At 29.8% G+C, this 22,964-nt stretch overlaps 1 protein-coding gene across 26 annotated transcripts in view; it reads left to right on the top strand.

Moving 5' to 3' along the window:
• Positions 1–12,471: 12,471 nt before the first annotated feature.
• The window catches only part of LOC111312098 (uncharacterized), a 49,507-nt gene continuing 39,014 nt past the window's right edge, over positions 12,472–22,964 (top strand). For 2 of the 26 annotated variants that reach the window (XM_089763094.1, XM_089763090.1), the window contains exons 1-6: positions 12,658–13,420; positions 19,777–20,370; positions 20,650–20,704; positions 20,865–20,935; positions 21,121–21,210; positions 21,955–22,069. In XM_089763094.1, the coding sequence (XP_089619220.1) occupies positions 20,345–20,370; positions 20,650–20,704; positions 20,865–20,935; positions 21,121–21,210; positions 21,955–22,042 (330 nt within the window). In that variant the 5' untranslated portion in view covers positions 12,658–13,420; positions 19,777–20,344 and the 3' untranslated portion in view covers positions 22,043–22,069. Of the gene's footprint in view, positions 13,421–19,776; positions 20,371–20,649; positions 22,070–22,722; positions 22,869–22,964 lie in introns of all 26 variants that reach the window. The other 24 variants (XM_089763083.1, XM_089763080.1, XM_089763086.1 and 21 more) reach the window with 24 other exon arrangements.

The raw sequence follows: 22,964 nt of genomic DNA, 5'->3' as shown, positions 1-22,964 counted from the left end.
AGATCTCTCTCCCACTAAAATCTCCTGTCTTGAAATGTTATGATAAAAACAAAACTTCCGTCACTCTGAAATATCATTTTCAGATCAGTTTTATTTTATTTCATCATTGATGCTTCAGTCTAGATGTTGAAAATGATTGGCCCCTGCTCTGTCGTCTGTCATTCCCCTCGGACAATAGCTGATTTTTCTTCCTTTTCCATGTGCAATTGGGCATTGGCTCAAATTTTCATAAATAAAATGCGTAGTTATGAAGATTTGGGTCCTTGAGCAAACAACGGCTTTGTCTTTTTCAGCCAAAACTCAAGCAAAGGTTGCAAAAAAGCAAAGAGTATTTTTAGTTGGCATACATATCCATTTCCATCCCCAAAAAAAAAAAAAAAACTCTTTCCTCCTTCATATCATAGAATATGATGGTAGTTTGGTTTCATATTTAAATTTTAACAAGCTATTAGGGCAATAATAGGCATATCAAATACCACGTAGTATATTAAAGATTTGACATAGATAAATCACTCTTATTCCAAGTAGAAAAGAAAAGTAAAGATAAACCTTGTAATCTGAGGAAGTCTTGTAATCTGATGTTGTTGCCTGTTGGTGTTAATCTTCGTTAATGTGAGACAATAAAAAAGACTTTGCTGTGATAAACCTTTCGGCCCTACTTTTGAGGGAAACCCGGGATGTCCTGCCGTTGCTTTGGCTTTAAAAAATGAAAAATCGGGAAGACAGATCGCCAGTGCTACTACCTACTAGTGTTGTTCTGTGGTGGAGAGATAGATTTCCGTACGAGTGGACCCTATTTTATAAATGGAGCTGACTTAGCATGTCATTTAATGATTTGGTTTTTAGACCATTAATCAGTTTTTGCACCCAAACTCTGATGAAGCTTTTCTGCTATCAAATTCAAAATGTGGGATCTCTACTTGATAATTAGCTTATTGGGGGAAGTAAAGTAACCTCTTTACCCATAGCTATAAGCTGTCAAAAGAACCTTGTTGCTTTAACTTTATTGATTTGGAGGGTAAAAACATCCGAAAAATGTTTAAAGGAATTCAGAGAAAGGATTTTTTTTTCTATAGAATTCAGAGAAAGAAAAGCATTACTACTAGTGAAAGGATATTGGAATTTTGTGGTAATGGTTTCTTTTTATTGAAAAAATACATCTACTCTTGCATCCCACCAATCTTTGTAAAGCATCCAGTTAATGTTAATTGTGTTCATCCGTGGCCAATGCACCATGTTTTTGCTCTTGAAAAGCTTGAATCTAAAAAAGGCCAGATTTAAAGTACGGTGATCAGATAAGTTTAAGCCCACATAAACATGGGAACTCGAGAAACGCTAAGGTTAAATTGAAAATAGTCGAAGTAATCCTTTCCCCCTTCCTTTTTGACCATGCCACTTTTGACTTCTGCGCCAAAAATGAACTCGATTAAATACCCTTTAATCATCAGGGTTCCAAAAGTTAAGCAGTGTCCCAATTTCTTTTTTTGGATGAACAATTAGCTTCCTTGTTTAATTATGAAAACAGCTTATTATAAAATGATCACACATATCAATATCAAAAGGCATGCCTGGACAGCCGCTACTCTAGAGCAACACCAAATTATTTTTCACTGTCAACCTCCAACAGAAAGTGTCTCCTCTTCTCTACCCAAAACTTTTTTCAGATTGCACATGCCATGCCATCGCCATACAGCAGCATTTCTTTTCGTATATTAATCTACTAGTATATCAGATACTAGCTAGTTAGTATGTTTTCTAGTTTGGAGTTTGGACATGTTCACAGCTTTTCAACTTATCTTAATCAACTGTCATGTGTAAACTAAAATTTAAAATTAAAGGAGACGAATAATGAAGAAGATGCAAGCACTAAAAAGCCCACATAGTGAGTGAACCACAACTGATACATTAATGTCATCTAAAAAGAATATCCTTCCTCAATCAAGGGAAATTTAAGCGCCATTCTTGTTTATCATTCTCTCAGCATTATCGCCTTTAACGCTTTTATTTATGTCCCACCACAACAACCAGACACAAAAATATATATAAGGATTACAGCTCATGGAAGATTAATTAATTAGAAAGTTCAAAGTTCACAGGTGATAAAAAAAAATATACAAGATTTGGAAGCATTCATATAGTTAGATTAAGATGAAAGATCCACCTTCTTCGTCTGGCAATGTTGCTGTGTTTTTCCTATTCATTTTTCGTTTTCTTTCACATGCTGGACACGGCCATAGGACCAATAGGCCTATGCACACAGAATACCGCAATTGGCCTAAAATTGTGATGGCTGACCCCAAAAATGGCAGAAGGCGCTTGGAAGGTTGGCATTGTGCTCAATCCAATTTTAAATGTTTAGTGCTACCTAACGAACAACGGATTGGCTGGACAGTGCAAAACTCAAATTGTTGAAGTCAATATAATAATTGGGCGTCATTATACTTCGTGAAACCAAATAAATGATTATAAACGTTGAAGAAGAAAAATGCCTTCTTTTTTTTTTTTTTTTTTTTTGGGGGGGGGGGGAGTTGTCAGGTTTAAGGCTTTACTTTTCAAGGTTGGTAATCTGATACTGTTGCCTACTCTTTACGGAAAGTTCTTCTCCCATGAATTAGTTTAGCTTTAATTTAAATCATTATTAGCCCAGTGTTTGGCCAGTGGTTAATGTTTAATACGGGAATCGAAATTCCTTCTAACTTTTATACAGACTTTCCACATGTTTCTATCCAATTCAATAACTGGATTCTTATGCTTCATCTCTTGTGAGTCGTGAGTTTGGAGTTGGAGTCTAGACCTTGCTCCACGATCAGAAGGTTTGAGTACTGGTACTCTTCTTTTTCCTATGCGATCCGGAGCTCCAAACAAAAATGGCCCTCTCTATTTAGTCGAGACAAGCCAAGTGTGTACCTAATTGTCCTACTTTTTCTTGTAGCATGGCCTGCATGCATGGCCTGAGTGGTTCGGCGCACTGGCTATAGTGGCATCTGACACTACCAGAAATTCAAGCTAGTCAGAACATTAAACTGACCCTAGTCTTTTTTCTGGAACAACTAGCAGGTGATGGCCGTAGGGTAGCAATTAGCTAGAGACCCAAGAGCTATAGGTTTTGACAAGCCTGTAGGGTTGTTTGATGCCCAGTTATTTGGATCTCTTTACTCGTTGTTTAGAAGAAATATCGAAATGCATGATTTAATTGCTCTCGAACCACCCAAAGGTTTATTACATAATTGTTCTGCATGTTTTGGGAATCAATTATTCCAAGCTAAAAAAAAATGCACTAGTATACTAAAATACCTTCTTTACAAGGAAAAAAAAAACTAGTACAACTGTATCGATTTGGACCCCTCTGTACTAACCATGCTGCTAACAAGCTAAAATTACAACTGTCCACCACGAATACTGTCCTATTTATCTTGTTATAATTAGCATTTGTCAAGCATGTCTACTATGTATGTGAATAAGAATGAACGCTTGACTTTTGGTCATTGATCCGTGAAGCATTGAAAACTGACGTTGTAAGAAGGCCAACAGAATAGAAAAGAAATTTCAAACTTGGTTGGTTCTGGTAGAATCATAAAATTAAGAACCTGCCAAGGTTCCGTGTTTGAATGTGGAAACATCCCTGAAAAACATGGCTGATTTTGTTGCTTATGGTTATGGCTTTTCTTTTGCATCACTGTTTTGCAACAACTCCCACCACTCCCCCAAACCCACCCAACCCCCCCCCCCCACCCCCCCCCCAAAAAAAAAAAAGAAAAAAGAAAATTATAACTGAAGATTCTCAATATGACCCTGCTTGTCTAGACAAATAGGGGCACAGCAGCTCCCTCGCTCACAAACTTTTGGCTCGGTGGAGATTAGGACTTGGACCAAATATATATATACTATGCGTACCTAAAAAAATGTTGATAGAGTGATAACTGATTTGGATTGCGAATCTGCGATAAGAAAAGTTGCTAGACCCACATGCACGACTTATGCAGCAACTTTTCAGTAGCTGAAGCCTGGCTTCTTTGGAAAGAACATAGAGGGTTCAGATATAATATCATTAGTGCACGACTTGTCCTCCAGTTTGCATGAAAAAGGTGGGGAGGACTGAGAATGCATGAAAAGGGTGGGGAGGACTGAGAATGTCTATACGGTTCTTATCATCATGCTCTGGGGCATGAGTGAGAATTTTGTAAAAAAAAAAAAAAAAAAAAAAAGTAATTTAACTTTTTCTTATTTTTTTTATTTTGATTGTTGATTTAATAGTTGAAATTGATTTGAATTTGAGTAATTTGTGAATTGAGTTAGAGTTATTGTCGATTAAAGTTTTTTTTATTTAATTTGAACCGATGACTAAGAAAACATGGATAGCGTCAATAATGGTATGTTATTGTCACTATTTCCTGTTACACCATTTTTTAGCGGTCATTACGCACCGCTTTGAGTGTGATTTAATTTATCAATCATATTTTTTTCAATAACAGTGGTGGGTGGTGATGTTATTATAATTTTGTGATCGTTATTTCACTATACAAGTACTATTTGAAACTCTGACTACTAAATTAAATTAAATCAAAGATAATTAAAAAAATACTCTTATGACAAGAAAAAAAAAAAAGAAATGAATCTAAATTAGTAATAATAATAATTACTTATAAGATAAATTTTATAAATGTATGAAGCACAATGGTTTTCATTAGGAGTGACATATAGTGTTTTTATGATTTTTTTTTTTTTTTGCTTTTTAAAAATATATGGAAAAAAAAAGAGAAATGAGTAGTTTTTTTATTTAACCAAAGTGAGAATAAGAGAAAGGTTGGTGAAAAGTTTAAGTGATAAATTTTAGAAACAATTATTAAAAGAACAAACGCAATAAATGATTGCAATTTTATGTTTTGGATTTTTTTTTTAATTTTAGAAAGCACCATATTTTTTATATTTAAAATGTAATAGATTAATTCAAATGATAACAAATAAAATAGATATTTTTATATCAACGACGTTTCTTACGTAAGATATGTATTAATTGATATAATATTAAAAAAAATTTATGATACTTAAAAGTATAATCTTTACTGACAAAAATCACATTTATTAAATTAAAAACGTGATTAATAATCTATCAAGTACCTTTTTTTTAAACGTGGTTAATAATGAATAAAAAAATAAATTTTAAAAATGATTTTAATTACGTTTTTATATAAAAAATATAGTTTTTGAACTAGAAAGATCATGTTTCTAACATAAAAAATATAATCTTTGAACATATTACAACACTACATTTTTACATAACAAACGTAATTGAAAATTTAACAAAGACCATATATTTTACTTTTAAAATGTAATCTTTGAAACAAAAATCATATTTTTTACTTTTAAAACATAATCTTTGAAACAAAAACCATATTTTTATAAAAAAATGTGTTCTTTGATAGTATTATTCATTAAAATGTGTTCTTTGATAATATCTTTCAAAACCAGTAGAATTACTTATTCTTGAAACAGATGCATTAGACTAATATTAGGGATGTATACTAAAATCAAAGATACATAATCAAAAATTAATTTATGGCTATAATTCAAAAAAAATTAAACCAAATGAATTAAAATATATTATATTTGAAAAAGAGTTACTTGCTATAAAAAATGTTGTAACTAGATTTTATAGTTACTTAACACCTGAAAACTTTATTATTATAACTAATAAATAGGTAGTTAAAGATTTTTAAAAAAATAAGAAATTAGAAACTAATCATAGAAAGATTAGATGGTATAACTTTTTAAGCCAATATAATTTTTCTATTGAATTTCTTAAAAGGTCTAACAAATTTCTGGTTGATTTTTTAAGCAGCCCAATGGATTAAGGTAAAATATCTCTAAAACAAATTGGTGAATGGACTACAGTAAAAAAGAAGCAACCCAAACAAGGTTCTTCTCTTACACATATTAATCCTAATCAAGGATTAAGATTTCGGTCCTTTAACCGACCATTAGTTCCATATTCTAATCTAGGATATTTCCTTTATCCCCAACCATACATGAAAAATGTCAGAAATTCCATCACAACAAGTAATGAAACCCTATAAATTATCTCAATTTTCTCATTATCCAAACCAATGGACTCTAATGTCATATTCTGAAATTCTTCAATAAACAAAAAATTTGTTAAAACCATAACAAAATTTTTCAGAAATAAAAAATTTTTATAACCCAGAATTACCCTTTGAGTTATATATTCTCATAAATGAAGTTTGAAAAGCCAAACTTTAAGGTAATAAATCAGCTTTTAGAAAAAGCATGACTAAGCTTACGAAAGGTTTAACCAAATAAGCTAACAAATTCCAAACTTTTCAAAATCTTGTTTTAAATATTTAACTTTAAGAGATTGTGAAGAATCGTAAATTTTTAAACTTGACGAAAAAAATACTCATTTGAAGAGATAAACAATCTCTTAAATATTTGTGATTTTTTTATAGAAGAAAAAATCATTTATTCTTCTCTTTTAAAGATTTAAAAAAAAATTTATATGAAAAGGCTAACAAAATCTTACCCAATGAACTTTTTAATAGAATAAAAAATTCAATAACAGATGAAATAGATCATCTACTTTATGAAAAATTTCATAAATATTTTCTTTTTATATATTTAGAAAATCAAGGAATTTTAGGAGGATTTCCTAAAATTAAATTTAGATTAGGTCATACTTTTATGATATAGTTAGTATTGAAATGGGCACAATCTCTTACTATTGTAGTAAATAACTACAAAGACACTTGGTCTAAAGAAAAATTTTTAAATTATTTTTATGGAACATTTCAAGAAGATGTTTTACAATTTTTATGTAAATGGAAAAACTTCAAAGTAGGAAAAGTTAAAAAATGAACCTTTTAAAATCAAATTACTACTATACCAAATTTGTTAAAAAATCTTACAAATCTACCAAAAATTTAATTTTATGGAAGAATGGAACCATCTGATCAAAATAGTGAATCTAGTTATGTATTAACAAAAATAAAATTATGTGATATAAAACATTTAGAAGAATTTTTTAAAAAATATATTCATGAATACCAAAAATTGGATGAATTGCATTCTAAATTTTGGAAAAAACAATATTTTCATAAATTACCATCACCATGGGATGAACTTTGTAATCAACAATATTCCAAATATTTAGAACTTCATAATCCTACAAAAGATAATAAAAATTATTTAGATTCTATAAGAAATAGAATTTATCTTGCTTCTAAACAAATTATATAACATTGCCTTAAAACAAAGGCTTCTAAGTAAGTAAAAAGTAAATTAAGTTATAAATAATGCACAAAAATATTAGAAAATGAATAGGTCAAGATGTTACTATTTCATATGAATTGTTAGAAAACTACAATCATTATAAAAAGATAAAATATATAAACTGTTCGTCTTTTCAAAATTCAAACCATAGACATAAAGACACATGGAAAAATTTAGTGGCAATACCATAGCTATTGATTTTAATCAAGGATCTATATATATTCCTTTATTTACCAAAAAAAAAAGGAGAATTAAACAAAAATATCTTGAAATTAGATATATACATTTAAGGATAATTATGATAACTATAAAAGCTTTATTCAAAGTTGGTAATGATATACCGATAATAGCAGTATTAGTAGACAAAATATTTGAAAACCTATTAAAGCACTAATATGAGGAATACAATCAAATCTAGTATCAGGAGGTATTTGGTTTAAAGTAAAACCAAACTATTTTATTTCTATTAATGACCTATTAATAGAAGATTGCCTTAGACTTAGAATAATGATAAAAAAGTCAAAAAATAGAAATGTGGCTCATGATCTGTCTATAAATTGGATAGCTATCAATGAATTTATTAATCATACTTTTACATCTTTAAAGAAATAGATTCTAATATTATAGAAATATTTGAACCTAGACCTTTTGATTTAGAAATCAAATCAAGACTAATGAATCTTAGAGATCGTTAGTACCCACTAGATGATTATTAGAAGGTATTATAGAACCTGTTCCTTCTAATAGAAAAATAAAAATCTATGGAAGTTTTTGCATCAAGAAGTAACTTGTATTTTAAAAATCATGGAGAAAGTAGTTCTATTAATAATCTAGTTCTACCTCTGCCTTCTTCTATGCCTTCATTCTCAAATAGAGATAATGAAGACACTGAAAGTATTGTTAGTGAACAATTATTTGTTTCACATATATAACCATTTCTTTCTCATCCTCAATTAATATGAACAAAAAATTATAAATATTCCTATTTTTTTCAAGAGATACAAGCATTCATAATAAAGAAAATTCGATTTATAATTCAGTAAATTTGGTTTTAAATTTAATTTTTCTAGAAATACTAAAAAAGATTATATTCAAAGTTTAGCTATAATCAACCAATATAAAATTGGTAATGATGAAGTAATTATATTTTCAAGAAATCAATCAAAAAGGTATTACAATTATGTTGAAGCAGAATTTATATTTAAATAGTATAATCCATTCTCTTTAAATGTTTTAACAAACATTGGAACAACTATACGTAGTTGTAGAATAAATGCTTTATCATTAGAAAAATAGGAGCCAATGAAACACCCTATAATAGTAATAGGAATTAATGGAAAAGAAATCATAATAGGATATAAAGCAAAAAATGTTTCTATTTATTTAATGAATAAAAAATTTATAATCCCAAAAATTTTACGTATTCTTTTTATGCATGGTGATATGTTACTAGAAAATAATTTTTTATACAATTATTTACCTTTTGTTGAATATCAATAATATTGTTTTTACTATAGATAAAGAATCTATAGAAATACTATTAGTAACAAATCATAAACATATATGTGATTCTGATTTCTAACCTGAAATCAAGGATATGGAAATTAAATCAATTAGTGAAACACACTAGTTATATAAAATTTTAAAAGAAAATTTTGGTAAGGAACCATTAAAATTATGGTTTAGAAGTTTTAGATTTTGTAGTTCAAAAATTCTTAATTCAAAGAAAATAATTAGAGTGAAATTAATGATCTATATACTAAATAAGATATAGATGAATTTGATATACAAATTAACGAACTTTTACAAAAAGGACTTATAGAACTCATTACTAGTCCACATTCAAGCCCAGCATTTATGGTAAAAAATCATGTTGAACAAAAAAGAGGAAAAGCTAAAATGGTAATCAACTATAAAAGGCTTAATCAAAATTTAATATTTGATGGATAATTTATTCCTAGAAAAGATATGTTTATAAACTTACCAAAAAATGCTAAATATTTTAGTAAATTTGATTGTAAATTAAGATTTGGCAAATAATACTAACTGAAAAGTCAAAACTATTGACAGCCTTTAGTGCACCACAAGGCCATTATTAGTGAGAAGTCATGCCCTTTGGACTTTGTAATGCTCAACAAAATTTTCAAAGATGGATGGACACCATTTTTAGAAAATATAAAGTTTTTTTATGTGGTATAAATTGATGATATACTTATATTTCTAAAACATTAAATAAGTATAGAAAACACCTAAATCTTATAGCTTAAAAATTTATAAACATTGTATACTATTAAGCCCAAAAAAGATAAAGCTTGAAAAAACTAATATAAAATTCTTAGGCTTAAATTTATCTTCAAAAGTTCTTACTTCACAAAATCATATTATAGAAAAAATCAACAAATTTTTAGAACAATTAGAAGATCAAAAAACAACTTCAAAGTTTTCTAGGTCTTTAATATATGTATACCTTAGATTTTGAAAAAAGTGTGCCTTCCATTTGCAACACATTGGAAAGCTTTACTTTCACTCATTTGGCCTTTGAACATTGCCCATTAAGTGCTCGATCATTGTACAGTGAGAGACGACAGTAATTGTAGCAAATGGCTAATAGTAAATATGAATACATTAAGTCCTTCAACGTTGAAATTGAAGTAATGCCACCTAATCTGATTGTTGTTCAAATCAATGGATACGATTTTTATAGGTAAAAAAATTAATGCTGATTTTTACACATTTTTTACACATTTGAATTCTATATTTTTGCACATTAATTCTGATTTTTTTCTTTTTGGGTAGATTTTCTTAAGTTCATGAGTTTAAGAAACTAAATGATAAGAAAGCCTTAAATTTGATGAGCTAACGTGCAATGGTTCTTTTAGAAAAGTATCTTGATATTATCTTTTCTTATGAATAGAACGGTGAGTACGGTTAATCGAATTGTGAGTGTGATATTCAGATGTTACCCAAAACTTCATTTAATTCTCTTGTTGTGTGTGTGTGTGTGTGTTTTTTTTAACATTTTTGTTTTGAAAAAGAGATCAAAATTCTACTAAAGGCAAAGTAGGTTTTATTTTATTATGCATATTTAGTATTTTCTTGTAGAGCTAGATAAGTTTAGCTGATTTTCTTTTGTTTTTAAAATGTATAATAAATTACTGAGCTTTTGCCACTTGGTAATGAATATGTAGCAAGATCTCTTCAATCATTGTGTCATTATTTTCTTCTAAATATGTCATAAAATGGAAAGATTTTTTTTTTTAAAGAGTTGAGGTACCCATCTTTATTTCGTTAAGGGATTGTATGTTATACACCCTATAGGTTCTTCAAACATATCTTGCATGGAGACAAAAAGATTATAAGTGATGCTTGGTCAGGTTTATTATAAACCAATTTAGAGTTGTTTATGGTAAGAGATATAGCTAATGCATAATATATTAGCATAATGCTAGAAAGACTTCTACACTTTTTGTTGCATAATTACCTCCATTATAACCTTTATGATCAAACAGAAAAGTTGAGGTCAAGGCACCCCGATTTGAAGTGCATTCAAACCAATAGGTAGATCTCGAATTACTCCATTGCTTGTTTAATTGATCCGTTAGGGTAGATCTCTCCTTTATCATTTTTTCTTTTTTTGTCTGTTATTAATCTTATCTGTGATTGGTTAATAAACTATCGAATAAATTTCAATACTATAAGTTAGGCTGAATGTTTTTATTAGTCAAGCAGATTAAAGCAGAACATTTTCTTGTGCAATAAAGGAAATTCTTCGTTATAAGATATTAAGATGGATCAGAGAGAAGGAAGAACAGATTAAGACTAACCATGAAAGCACTTTAAAATGTATAATTATTGACATGACTGGTAAGTTACTTTAAAAACTCCTTGATTATCATTTCAAAAAAAAAATACAAAAAGGTATTATAGGTTATGAAACATATTATTACCATGAATTCCTACTGTATTTAACTAATAGTTTTGCATTTTTCTCAACTGTCATAGCCATAGACACCAGTGGCATTAGCATGGTATGTGAACTAAGAAAAATGTTGGTGAAAATATCATTTCATGTAGTGATTGTCACCCAATGAATTTCACTACATGCAAACTTTGTTAACTTGAGGTTAACACGTGGCTGATATAGTTTATCTTCTAATGTAGCTAGTGTTGGTAAACCCTATAAGAAGTGTGATGGAGAAATTGCATCACTCTAAAATCTTAGAGTCCTTTAGAATGAACTCATTCTATCTCACAGTTGGGGAAGCCATGTGAGACATCTCAGTTTCATGGAAGCCTCGACCATGATTTGTAGAAAACTTTAAAGAGACAACAAAAATCAAGAGATGACTAACAATTTTAGACCTTAATTTGACAATCTTTGAAGAGTTACAGTGTAAGAGAGGACTTTGATTTGACTTTCCATTTTTGCAAAAAAGCCAAATAAGTATTGCAAAAGTTGGGACTTGCAAACCTTGATTTCTTATACTTTTATTCTCTACTAATTGGAATGAATTAATTTTTAATTTTATTGGATACAAAGATTATAAATATTGAAAATTATTTTTAAAAAATAAAATAAGATTTTTAAGGATGATTTTAAGTATCATTATAGCTCATTTAATAAATTAAAAAAATGAATAAAATGTAACTTTTATCGATATTTTAAAATATTTTTAAAATTTTTTTACTTATAACAATAGTTTAAAAATAATATATCTACAAATACATGCATAATTTCAACATTGGAGGTTCAACGATTGGAAAATTTTTACTAACACTCATCTAGTGGTCAATCGTTGGTCAAAAAACTATTAGTAATAGTAACACTTTTTTAAATTTTTTATTAATACTTATAAGTGTAAATAAAAATGATTTTTTTTTTTATTGTGTTTGAGATATATCATTGAGTAAGTGAGTTGTAAAAGATCAATTTTAATTTTTTTTCATATCAATGTTAGTGTTACAAGGAAACAAAAATAAGAAACGTCAAATGCATTGTTAAGGAAAAAAATTTAAATGAAAGAAATCTTCCAAAAAAGAAATCAAAATTTCATCTACTTATTCTACGAGCTTAGGTGGCAACAAACCAAGGCCATTAAATTCTGGCATGGGTCTGTATGTATTTAAAAAAAAGTTGTGAATATTTATCTTTTCAATTTTTTTTTATATTTTTAATGAGTCGAATTAGATGGTGACTGGTGGGTAAATAAATTTCATATATTTTTGACCTTTTTTATTTAAAGGTTTTTTATATTTTATTTGTTCTTTCTTTCGTTACTCATCAAATGTCATGTCAATTTTTATTTTATTTTTTATTTCTTTGATTAAAATGACAGTGGTTGAACTTGGATTTGACGTACATTTCTTTTTATCTTTAATTTCTATATATTTTTAATATTTATAATAAGATAAGATGTACTTTTTTACCTTTTCTTTTTTAATTTTCCTCTCATTTTTGTATTTTTCCCGAATCCTTTGAATAAAAAAAAAAAGAAAAGTAACTTTACTTTTTTTACCAATATGCTTCAACTCTTTATGTCAATTGAGTACTACTACTATCCTTTGTCATTTATTTAAATATTAGGAGTTGATAAAAATTTTATTTTGTGCAAAGGGAGCCAGTGCCTTTTCGTTTACCTTCCCTCACCTAAGCCCTGTCTTCTCGTAACTTTCACATAATTTTCTTCCCACACTCTCAATTTTTTATAGAAAAGAGATGAATGACAAAAATTTTTTTTGATAAAAATCCAGAAAAGAAAAGAGAGAGGAAGACATCGGAGTGAAATTTGTGATGAGCCATAAAGGAGATGAGAGAGAGAAGAAAAGGAACACTACTACTCGCCCTATACGCGGATCGAAGGTTGGGTCGACAACTTCAATAGTTCTGCGTCGAAAATCCTGATGGTTAGTCTTCTTTATTTCAAGTTTCATTTTTAAATTTAAAATCTGAAGGCCAGCTTCAATGAGTGATAAAAAAAGAAAAGAAAATATTGATTAAGTTTTGGGCTGAACGGTGTTGAGGGGAGGATGGAAAAGAGAAAGGATCACACATCGCCTCCACCTACGTTGACTCTAGATTAGCAGATCGGTAGCTGGATCGCCGGCTTCAGCAATCCAATGCCAACGAGTCTTGATGGTTAGTTTTTTCTAGTATAATTTTTCTGTTTCATTTTTAATTATGCTTTTATGAAACTAATGGGATAGGTTTTATATTATGGAGAACTAAGAAATAAGTCGAAGATCATTTATACTAAAATTTCGGTGACTATTTTTGAGAATTTACATGTGTGAAATGTGATTTATCGGTGGAAAAAAAATTAATGTTGTAGAAAGAGAAATGAAAAGTAGTGAGAAATAAGTAACTGAATAGTGAGAAATAAGTAAGTCATTTTCTAATTCTGTACCAAATTTTGTTTTAAATGAGAACTTTTGCTCTTTTTTCTTTTGTTTTAAATGAATATGTTTGTTTTAGCAATTCCAAAAAAGAAAGTTAAGGAACTTAGAAACATTGAAGGTTAAAGGCAGTAAGTAGTTTTGTTTATCTATACATAAAATTCATGAAAGTTTTGTATTAAAAATAGTTAAATATATGTTAAATTTTAAAAAACAAAAATTGATAGTGTTACCTATCAAGGATAACAAATTTTTTACTATCTTATCTGTCCAAAACATTTTTGCAGCAATAAAGCGATGGCCCAACCCGTTTGTACTTAACATGAAAATCTTATTGAAATATTAAAAAGATTAATTTCCTTTATAGGTAATGGTTTGGTCAATGAAGGAGGATTAATTGTGCATTGATCCCATTTCTTAGTTTTATCATCACTACCTATTTTTCTTTATTTAATGTTGTATTTAATCATCATGCAATTCTGTTTACCATTAAAATTATTTAAGTTATATTCTTAAGGTTTGCATAAATACCAATGATTAACCTTATGATATGATGTGGCTTCTCTTTTGAGAATATCCAACATTCCCTGCTTCCAACTTTTGTAATGTAAATAGCAACATATTTTATGTTTAATTAATTATGAGGTGCTAACTTGATTTGGAAAGTATATGTCATGAATTGAGTAGCGTTCTTTTACTTTTTCATTTTTTACAAATTACTATAATAAATCTTATTTGGAAATAAGCAAGATAGTGAATTTGACTATTGTCAATCTTTTTTATTTAATTTTGATGCTATCCCTGAAGTGGTTCAATTCACAGGAAAATTTCACAAGAATACCTTTGTAGAACTAATTGAATTTTTGGCAATCAAACAAAACCAAGTCATCTAGATTAGGTTTGCACGTCTATGGGATTCAGTAAATCAAAAACAAATAAATTACTCAATCTCAACTTTCTTGTCACTAATGCTAAAGTAAACTAAAATATGCTTAAGCAAAAACTCTTCTTTTAAATATTCAATCGAAACTAGCTTTCAATCTACTTAACATTTGCTTCCTCCTAGGGAAATGCTAAGCATGCAACGATAAAAAGTTTTGATTCAAAAACATTTAGGCCAATGATGAAAGAAAGATGATTTTATCATATTTCAAAATTTCTCATCAACAATGCAAAATACACTCATAAAGAGGTTTGGCTTTTTAATTTTATTATTTCATATGGCAAAATGTCATTGTGGTTTAAATCATTAGTGTGGAAAAACTAAGAAATAAAACTGTGTGAAAAACTAAGAGTAAAACTAAATGTATATTGAAAAACTGTGGAAAAACTAAGAAATAACACTGTGTGAAAAACTAAGAGTAAAATTGAATGTATATTGAACAACTACTCATAAAGAATTATACAAGCACTTTGGGATTATATGCAACTAACTAGTTGGTAAACTAGGAAACTAAATCTTCCTAAAACTCATCCTATAATTGAGGGATTGTTTATTCTAATTTTTTTTCCTTAATTTTAGGGATACAAATACTTAATTCTACAGATACAAATATAAATATACAGATTACAAGATTACAATCAGCTGTAAATTAATGTTTTCTCACACTCCCCCTCAAGTTGGTGAATAGGTGTTTTTCATTCTCAGCTTGGAAATAATTTCTTGAAATGTTGCACTGCTGAGACCTTTAGTCAACACATCTGTAAGTTGACCCTTGGTTGATACATACGGTGTACAAATCAACCCACTGTCTAGTTTTTTCTTTATGAAATGCCGGTCTACTTTAATGTATTTTGTTCTGTCATGTTGCATAGGATTGTGTGCAATGCTTATTGCAAACTTGTTATCACAGTAGAGTCTCATTGGTTCATCCCACTTAATCTTCAAGTCTTCTAGGATAATCTATAACCATATTAGTTCACAAATTCCTTGAGCTATTGCTTTGAACTCTACTTCTGCACTTGATCTTGCTATCACACTCTGTTTTTTATTCCTCCATGTCACAAGATTATCACCTAGGACAGTGCAGTAACCTTGGGTGGATCTTCTATCAATTACTGTACCTGCATAATCAGCATTTGTATATGCCCCTAGAACTAGCCTCGAATTTCTTTTGAATAAGATACCTCTCACAGGATTGGCCTTCAAATAGGACAATACACGGTAGACGGGCTGTAGGTGCACTTCTTTATGACTATGTATAAATTAACTTATCACACTCATAGCATATGCTATATCAAGTCTAGTATGTGAGAGATAAAGTCTTCCAACTAATCTTTGATATATCTCTCCATCTACAGTAGCATCTCCATTAACTTCTTCAAGTTTATAATTAGGATCTATAGGGGTATTTACAGGTTTACATGCAAGCTGTCTAGTTTCCTTTAGAAGATCCATCACATATTTCTATTGTGAGATGAAAATACCATGCTGTGAGTGAGCTACTTCAATTTCTAGGAAGTACTTCAATCTCCCTAGCTCTTTATCTCAAATTCTCTAGCCAAACATTGTTTTAGAGAGTTTCTCTATTTTTTATCATCTCTAGTTACAATTATATCATCAATATACACTAATAGGACTGTGACTTTTTCCGAATCAGAGTACTTTATAAACAATGTGCAATCTCTTTGACTCTGCTTATATCCCATTGCTAGCATCACTTCGACAAATCTCCCGAGCCAAGCCCTAGGAGACTGTTTAAGGCCATATAAAGCCTTTTTCAGCTTGCATACTTTGTTTGCTTCTAAATGACCTCCAAATCCCAGTGGAACCTTCATATATATTTCTTCTTCCAAATCACCATGTAGAAAAGAATTATTTACATCAAATTGTTGAAGCTACCAATTGTAATTTGCAGCCAATGATAACAAATCCTAATTGTATTCATCTTGGCAACTAGAGCAAAAGTTTCTTGATAATCCACTCCATAAGTTTAAGTGTAGTCCTTAGCCACCAACCTGGCTTTATATCTTTCAATAGTGCCATTCGCTTTGTATTTTACAGTGAAAATCCATTTACACCCAATTAGATTTTTTCCTTGAGGCAACCCTACTAGTTCCCATGTCTTAAGTCCTCCGTTTCTATTTTCATGGCTTTGCCTCAATTTCTTATTGCATAATGCCTCGGATAATGTAGTTGGAACAAAAACAATGTTTAGGCTCACAAGAAAATTTTTATGGGATGGTGAGAATTTTTCAAGTGACACAATTAGAGATTGGATATAGTGGATACTTAGTACATTCTTTGGTTCCTTTCCTAACTGCAATATGTAGATCATAATCACTAGTTATAGTTTTAGGATATTCATGTTGAATTTGAGAAATAGAGTCAAAGACCAGAGTTAGGATCAAGTTCTTGGACTTTCATTGGTTCAGGATCTGGAACTTTTCTTCTTGAGTACACCTATAATTCCTTATAGAATCAAGAACAATATTATCCTTTGTCACATCTTTTGTGTTTGGAATGGGTTTAGACTCAAATTTAGTGTTTGACTTGGACTTAGAAGAAACAGGTTTGACTCAAAAGAATTAATGGGTGAAATGTTGAAGAGGAGGACAAATCAAGCAAAAAGAAGTCTTTATCCTTGTCTTCCATGAATGTCACTCCCTGAAAGATAAGGTTGAGTAAAAAATGATTTACTTTCTTCAAAAGTGACATCTGCAAACACATAGAATTTTTTTGGTAGGAGGATGATAGCACTTATACCCTTTCTAAGTTGATGAATATCCTATAAAAATGCACTTAATTGCTCTAGGATCTAACTTCCCTCTATTGTGACTGTGAACATTAACAAATGATTTACAACAAAATGTCCTAGGTGTGAGGTTGTTTGCGGTATTAAAGTTGGGATAAAATTGTGAGAGTACTTCCATAGGAGTTTTAAATCCTGAAACTTTTGAAGGTAACCTATTTATAATATGTGTGGCAATGAGAGCAACTTCCCCCTAGTAGGATTTAGGTACGTTTGCTTGAAAAAGTAAAGCTTGAGTTGTGGCTAGTAAATGAGTGTTTTTCCTCTCTGCCACTCCATTTTGTTGTGGAGCATTAACACAAGATGACTCATAGATAATCCCTTCTTTTTGGAAATAGGTAGATAAACTCTGGTTGAAATAGTTTCTTGCATTATAAGATCTAAATCTCTTGGTTTTCACTTCAAATTGATTTTGGATCATGTTTTAGAAGCTTAAAAATACACTATTCACATTTGATTTGGATTTAAGTAAAAATATCCAAGAGACCCTAGTACAATTATCTATGAAATAAACAAACCACCTTGCACCAAAAATATTAGGATTGTAGAGGGATCCCATATGTCACTATGAATCAAGTAAAAAGGAGTAGAACTTCTTTTATTGTTAACTGGAAAAGGCACACGTCTATGCTTTGCAAATTCACAAACATCATAATGAAAGTTTTCGACATTTAATCTTTTGAACAAAGAAGGAAATATGTTTTTCAAAGTTCCAAAAGAAGGATGTGTATGACAAAAATGATAAAGCCAGATTTTGTCTTTATTGGGAGATTTTTCAGAAAGAAATGACAAAGGTAAACTATTCTTAATATTACTTGTGTTGTTTGATGTCTCAAGATAGTATAGTCCATCCTTCTCCTTAGCAAGTTCAATCCTTTCCCCCGAATTCTGGTCCTGAAATTCACAATAAAAGGGATAAAAAGTCACTTTGCAATTCATGTCTTTGGTAAGTTTTTGTATAGATATCAAATTAGTAGACAATCCAATAACATTTTAAAGAATAAACGAGGGATTTATTTGAACATCTCCTAATCTTGCCACTGTAATAACTGAACCATTTGCAACAATAATTTTCTTATTACTATGACACAGTGTATATGTACTAAATTTCTGTGAAGAATGTGTCATATAGTCTGTGGTTTATAAGTCAATGAGTCAATAACTCACAATAGGCTTAATCGAGAAATTGAATCCATGAGAACCAGAAGCTTTACCTAAACTAGAAATCTTACCCAAAAAACATACCCCAGTAGGCTTTTCGAGAGTTTTTAATAGGCTTCTTAGTTTCTCAATCTCTTCTCTGTCCAACTCTCTTTATTCCCGAGACTTCTGTAGTACTCCGGTGGTTTTACCAGTTGTTACTTCCTAAAATCGGGTAGTAGTGACAGATTCTGCTATCTCTGGTATGGTTATCTTTCTCATAACTGAAACGAGTCTTGATAGTAAAGGTTTAACTAAAGAGGATTCTAGGCAATGAAGGCCAAAGAAGGAAAAAATAAGACTAAAAGATTTAATAAGATTTGGCTATGAAGACCTGAAATAGAATTCAGTAATGAAGGCTGAAAAATTTTCTTCCCAAGAAAAGCCTAAAGCTCTGAGACAATGTGAAAAAACTAAGAAATAAAACTGTGTGGAAAAGAGTAAAATTGAATATATATTGAAAAACTATGGAAAAGCTAAGAAATAAAATTGTATGAAAAACTAAGAGTAAAACTAAATGTATATTGAAAAACTGCTCATAAAGAATTATACAAACACCTTAGGTTTATATACAACTAACTAGTGGGTAAACTAAGAAACTAAATCTTCCTAAAACTGATCCTATAATTGAAGTATTGTCTATCTTAATTTTTTGTCCTTAATTTTAGGAATACAAATACTTAATTCTAGAGATACAATTATAAATATACAGATTACAAGATTACAACCAGTGGTAAATAAGTGTTTTCTTACAATTAGTTTTGATAATTTTTTTATTATGAATGTTCTTCAATTCATTTGTTTTTATAGTATTTAGTTTATTGCTTCGAACGTCTTTGAATAAATGTCAATGTGGGAGGATTGAAAACTGTTAGAAGAGCTGTTTTTTCCATTAATGTTGTTTGGACATGTTTTAAAAGTTAGAAGGTTTTTTTAGATTTGATGGTTTGCAGATTACATGTTGTTAATGAGTTGATTTTATATATGGAGGTGGTTCGTTATAAGTAATTTGTTCCTTTTTTGTTAAATTGTTTCAATTTGTTTGATTTATGTTGTCTTTGATTAATAAAATGGATTTGATGTCTTTGTATTCTTTTTTCACTTATTATTTGTCTTTTTTTTTTTTTTTTACTTATTATCTTTTTAGGTCAACAAAAGAAGATTTCAAAGAATTAGAGACCTTAGCAAGTCTGTTGATGGAACTGAGAAAAGTAATATGAAAAAGCCAAAATGTAAAGTTCCTAAAAGGTTTGCTGATATGAGTATAGATGTTATTCATTAGGGTGAGAGTATTGAAGGGAAAAAGATTTTCAATTGGGAAGCTTTGAGTGTCAGTTTGGCATTTTTATAATCCAACTAAATTGTTTTTTTTGCAAGTTTCTATGCACTGTGCTCACATCCTCAAGTGTCAAATCATTTGACTATCCTCTCTGAATCTCTGCCGTCTGATTTGAATGACGAAAGCTGTTACTTGAGACAATCAAAACAGGTACGCTGTTTTGGGCATTCTTTATATCATAAATATGATGAAAGTTTCCATGCTTAGGATAAACATGGCTTGCTCAAGGCAAAAGCGAAGAGGGTAAAACTGTTTGAATGGTTTACTATAGAGTGTGCTATGTAATTGGCTTAATGGAATCAGAATCTTATTTGAGAAGTTTATGTTTCGTGTCAATTACAATTAGATTTGGGAGGATATTCATAGTGGAAAAACTATGGAAGATTGTGCAGTATTATCAAGGTTCCTACTTATCTCATTCGAAAATTGAAAAAGATGGAACTTTCATTAGTGGTTTGCTTTTCCCTGCTATTGCACTTAATCCTCATGTTACTTTGGTTGAATTAAGGCCAACTTTTCAATGGTTTACCTTGGAAGAGTTGTTACAATATGCTTAACACTAGCAAGCTGTCTGGATTATTTATTATTTTTTCATTGCTTAAAGATTTTTGTTTTTGTTTTATATATATATATATATATATATATATATATATATATATATATATATATATATATATGCAGGCAAAATCCATATCAGCAGCATCTAAAAAATGGCAGAACTCAAGTGAATCAACTGGTAGATTTTGCTTCTATGCTGTCACAAGTTCTATATTTCTTTTGATCTTGCTCTATCAAAATTCAATTGTAATTATGTTCCCTTTTTTGTCTATATTTTTTACCGAGACTGCATATTTTCCATTCTCTTTTGCATGGATAACTGATACCATAACCTTAAGTTTGGTTCATTGTGGCAACTGACAACAAACAAATGGCTGTATCATACTTTGATTATTCTGCAGGCTCCGAGGTAATGTTTAATAATCTTGGTCACTTCTCTTATGCTGCAATTCAGGTGATTCTAACATTAATCCTCTTCTAAAGTTTGATTTAATACTAATGTCTTACCTGTTTGTGTGAGTTCAAAGCTGGAAGCTAAAATGAAATTAACTTTTATCTTATGTCAAACTGCTTTTACCTTTCTGGTTTATCCAGCCTTTATATTGGCATATATAGGCCAAGCTGCTTACTTTTCTCAACAACATCATATGAGCTACCGGATGAGTTTTTATGTCTCAATTCCAGGTATACCTCATCTTCTATTTCCAAAAGAAAAATAATAGGAAGCTAACTGATGAAATGGAAACATGTAAGTTTCAAGTCTAAGCATGGAAACCCCCAAACTATCTCTTTTTCCCTATGAACTAAGAAAAAAGTGCGAAAGATAAAACAGTGGTTTTATAGTATAAGAACTCTTTTGCATACAATCTGAATTCGTGGTTTTAGACAAAAAAAGTTGATTGCTTAATGTTTGTGTATAGAAAATGTGAGATGGCCTGTGCTAATAGTAGCAATTTTTGCTTCTATTGTGGGAAGCCAAGAAATCATTAGTGGAACATTCTCAATCATCAACCAGAGCTAATTCCTTGGTTGTTTTCCTACAATCAAGTTTATTCACAGCTCTAACAAAATACATGACCATAGTTATATCCCTGAAATCAATTGGGTATTCATGATTCTCTGCATTATTATGACCATTGGATTTAGAGACATAAAACACATGAGGGATGCATCAGGTAAGATTAAACTTCATGCGTCCAAGATAATAATTTTTTAATGTGTAATTAAAATTCATTTCCTTCCTAACATGAAGTCCATTTTTCCCTTGGAAGATTATTGAATTGACATCTACCTCTTGATTAAACTTCAGTCGAAATGGTTTGATTTGTTTTTATTTTTGTTAATCAATTTTGATGTGTTTCTCTACCACTTACGTCAATTATTTTAGAGCATGTTCAATGTAACTCTTTTTTTTTTAATCATGTATAGGTGTGAATATATTGAGACAGGTTCACTAGACAGTTCACACAACAGCTTCTTACAAATAAAAAATGGTGTAAACAAAGCCTTCTCCTAATTGTTTGGACACTTAGATGCATATATGGTAAGCATAATACAACTCTTTAGTACAAATAATTCTTCGTGTCTAATGCTTGACCTGTTTTTCAATAATGATTTTGGGCGTTGGAATTACATATTTGCTTGCTTACGATAACGTTTTCTAAGCTAAAAAATTGTTAGATTTTGTGGTTTATATATTCATCTTGGTTATTGTCTATTAGTTGATACAATGTTTGAAATAAAATTATATTATCATACATATGACACTGAATCCCATAGTAATTGAGATTTTGTCTTTATTATTCTAGGCATATTCCAAAATTCTCAAATGTTTAAAGAAATTCAAATTTAGCCTTTATGTTGTTAAATTTTTATGTAGCAATTATTGTTTTTAGTACTAATATGTATAAACTCAATAGAACTGTTTTTTAATTCAGTCAAACACCCATTTCCCTATTAACAATCAATACTCAATCATCCAAACCATATATATAATATAAAACTCATGATTTTTTAATTTTAGGACTAAATTTTCTGCTACTTACCTAATTGATTCAATCCTTTCATTTTACCTATGCCTTTTACCTAATACCTAATTCATTCAATCTTTCACTTTTAGTTGCTCACTTTTAACAAACGATTCCAAAATTTTTGTTCTCATCTTTTTCTCTCCCTTTAATTCAATATGATTTTTAGGTTTTTTCTAGGAAAAAATTAAAAGGCTTCCTTCTCCAATCGAACACAAAGGGAAAAGTAACTTTGTTTTGAAAAACGAGTTACAACAAACCAAAAAAATTTGTTTGGCAGTCGAATCAAGTGGAAGGCAAACAAAAAAAATGGAGGTATCATCATCACTATAAATGATATACTTTAAAATAATTTTTGTTTTTATTGAGGCCATCAGGCTAGGCTTCTATATTTTTTTTTAATTACTGCAA

The sequence above is a fragment of the Durio zibethinus genome, chromosome 1, assembly GCF_047325235.1.
Source record: "Durio zibethinus cultivar Kanyao isolate XHJ-2024 chromosome 1, ASM4732523v1, whole genome shotgun sequence".
In the NCBI taxonomy this organism is placed as follows: Eukaryota; Viridiplantae; Streptophyta; class Magnoliopsida; order Malvales; family Malvaceae; genus Durio; species Durio zibethinus.
This window is presented reverse-complemented; position numbering and strand designations above follow the sequence as displayed.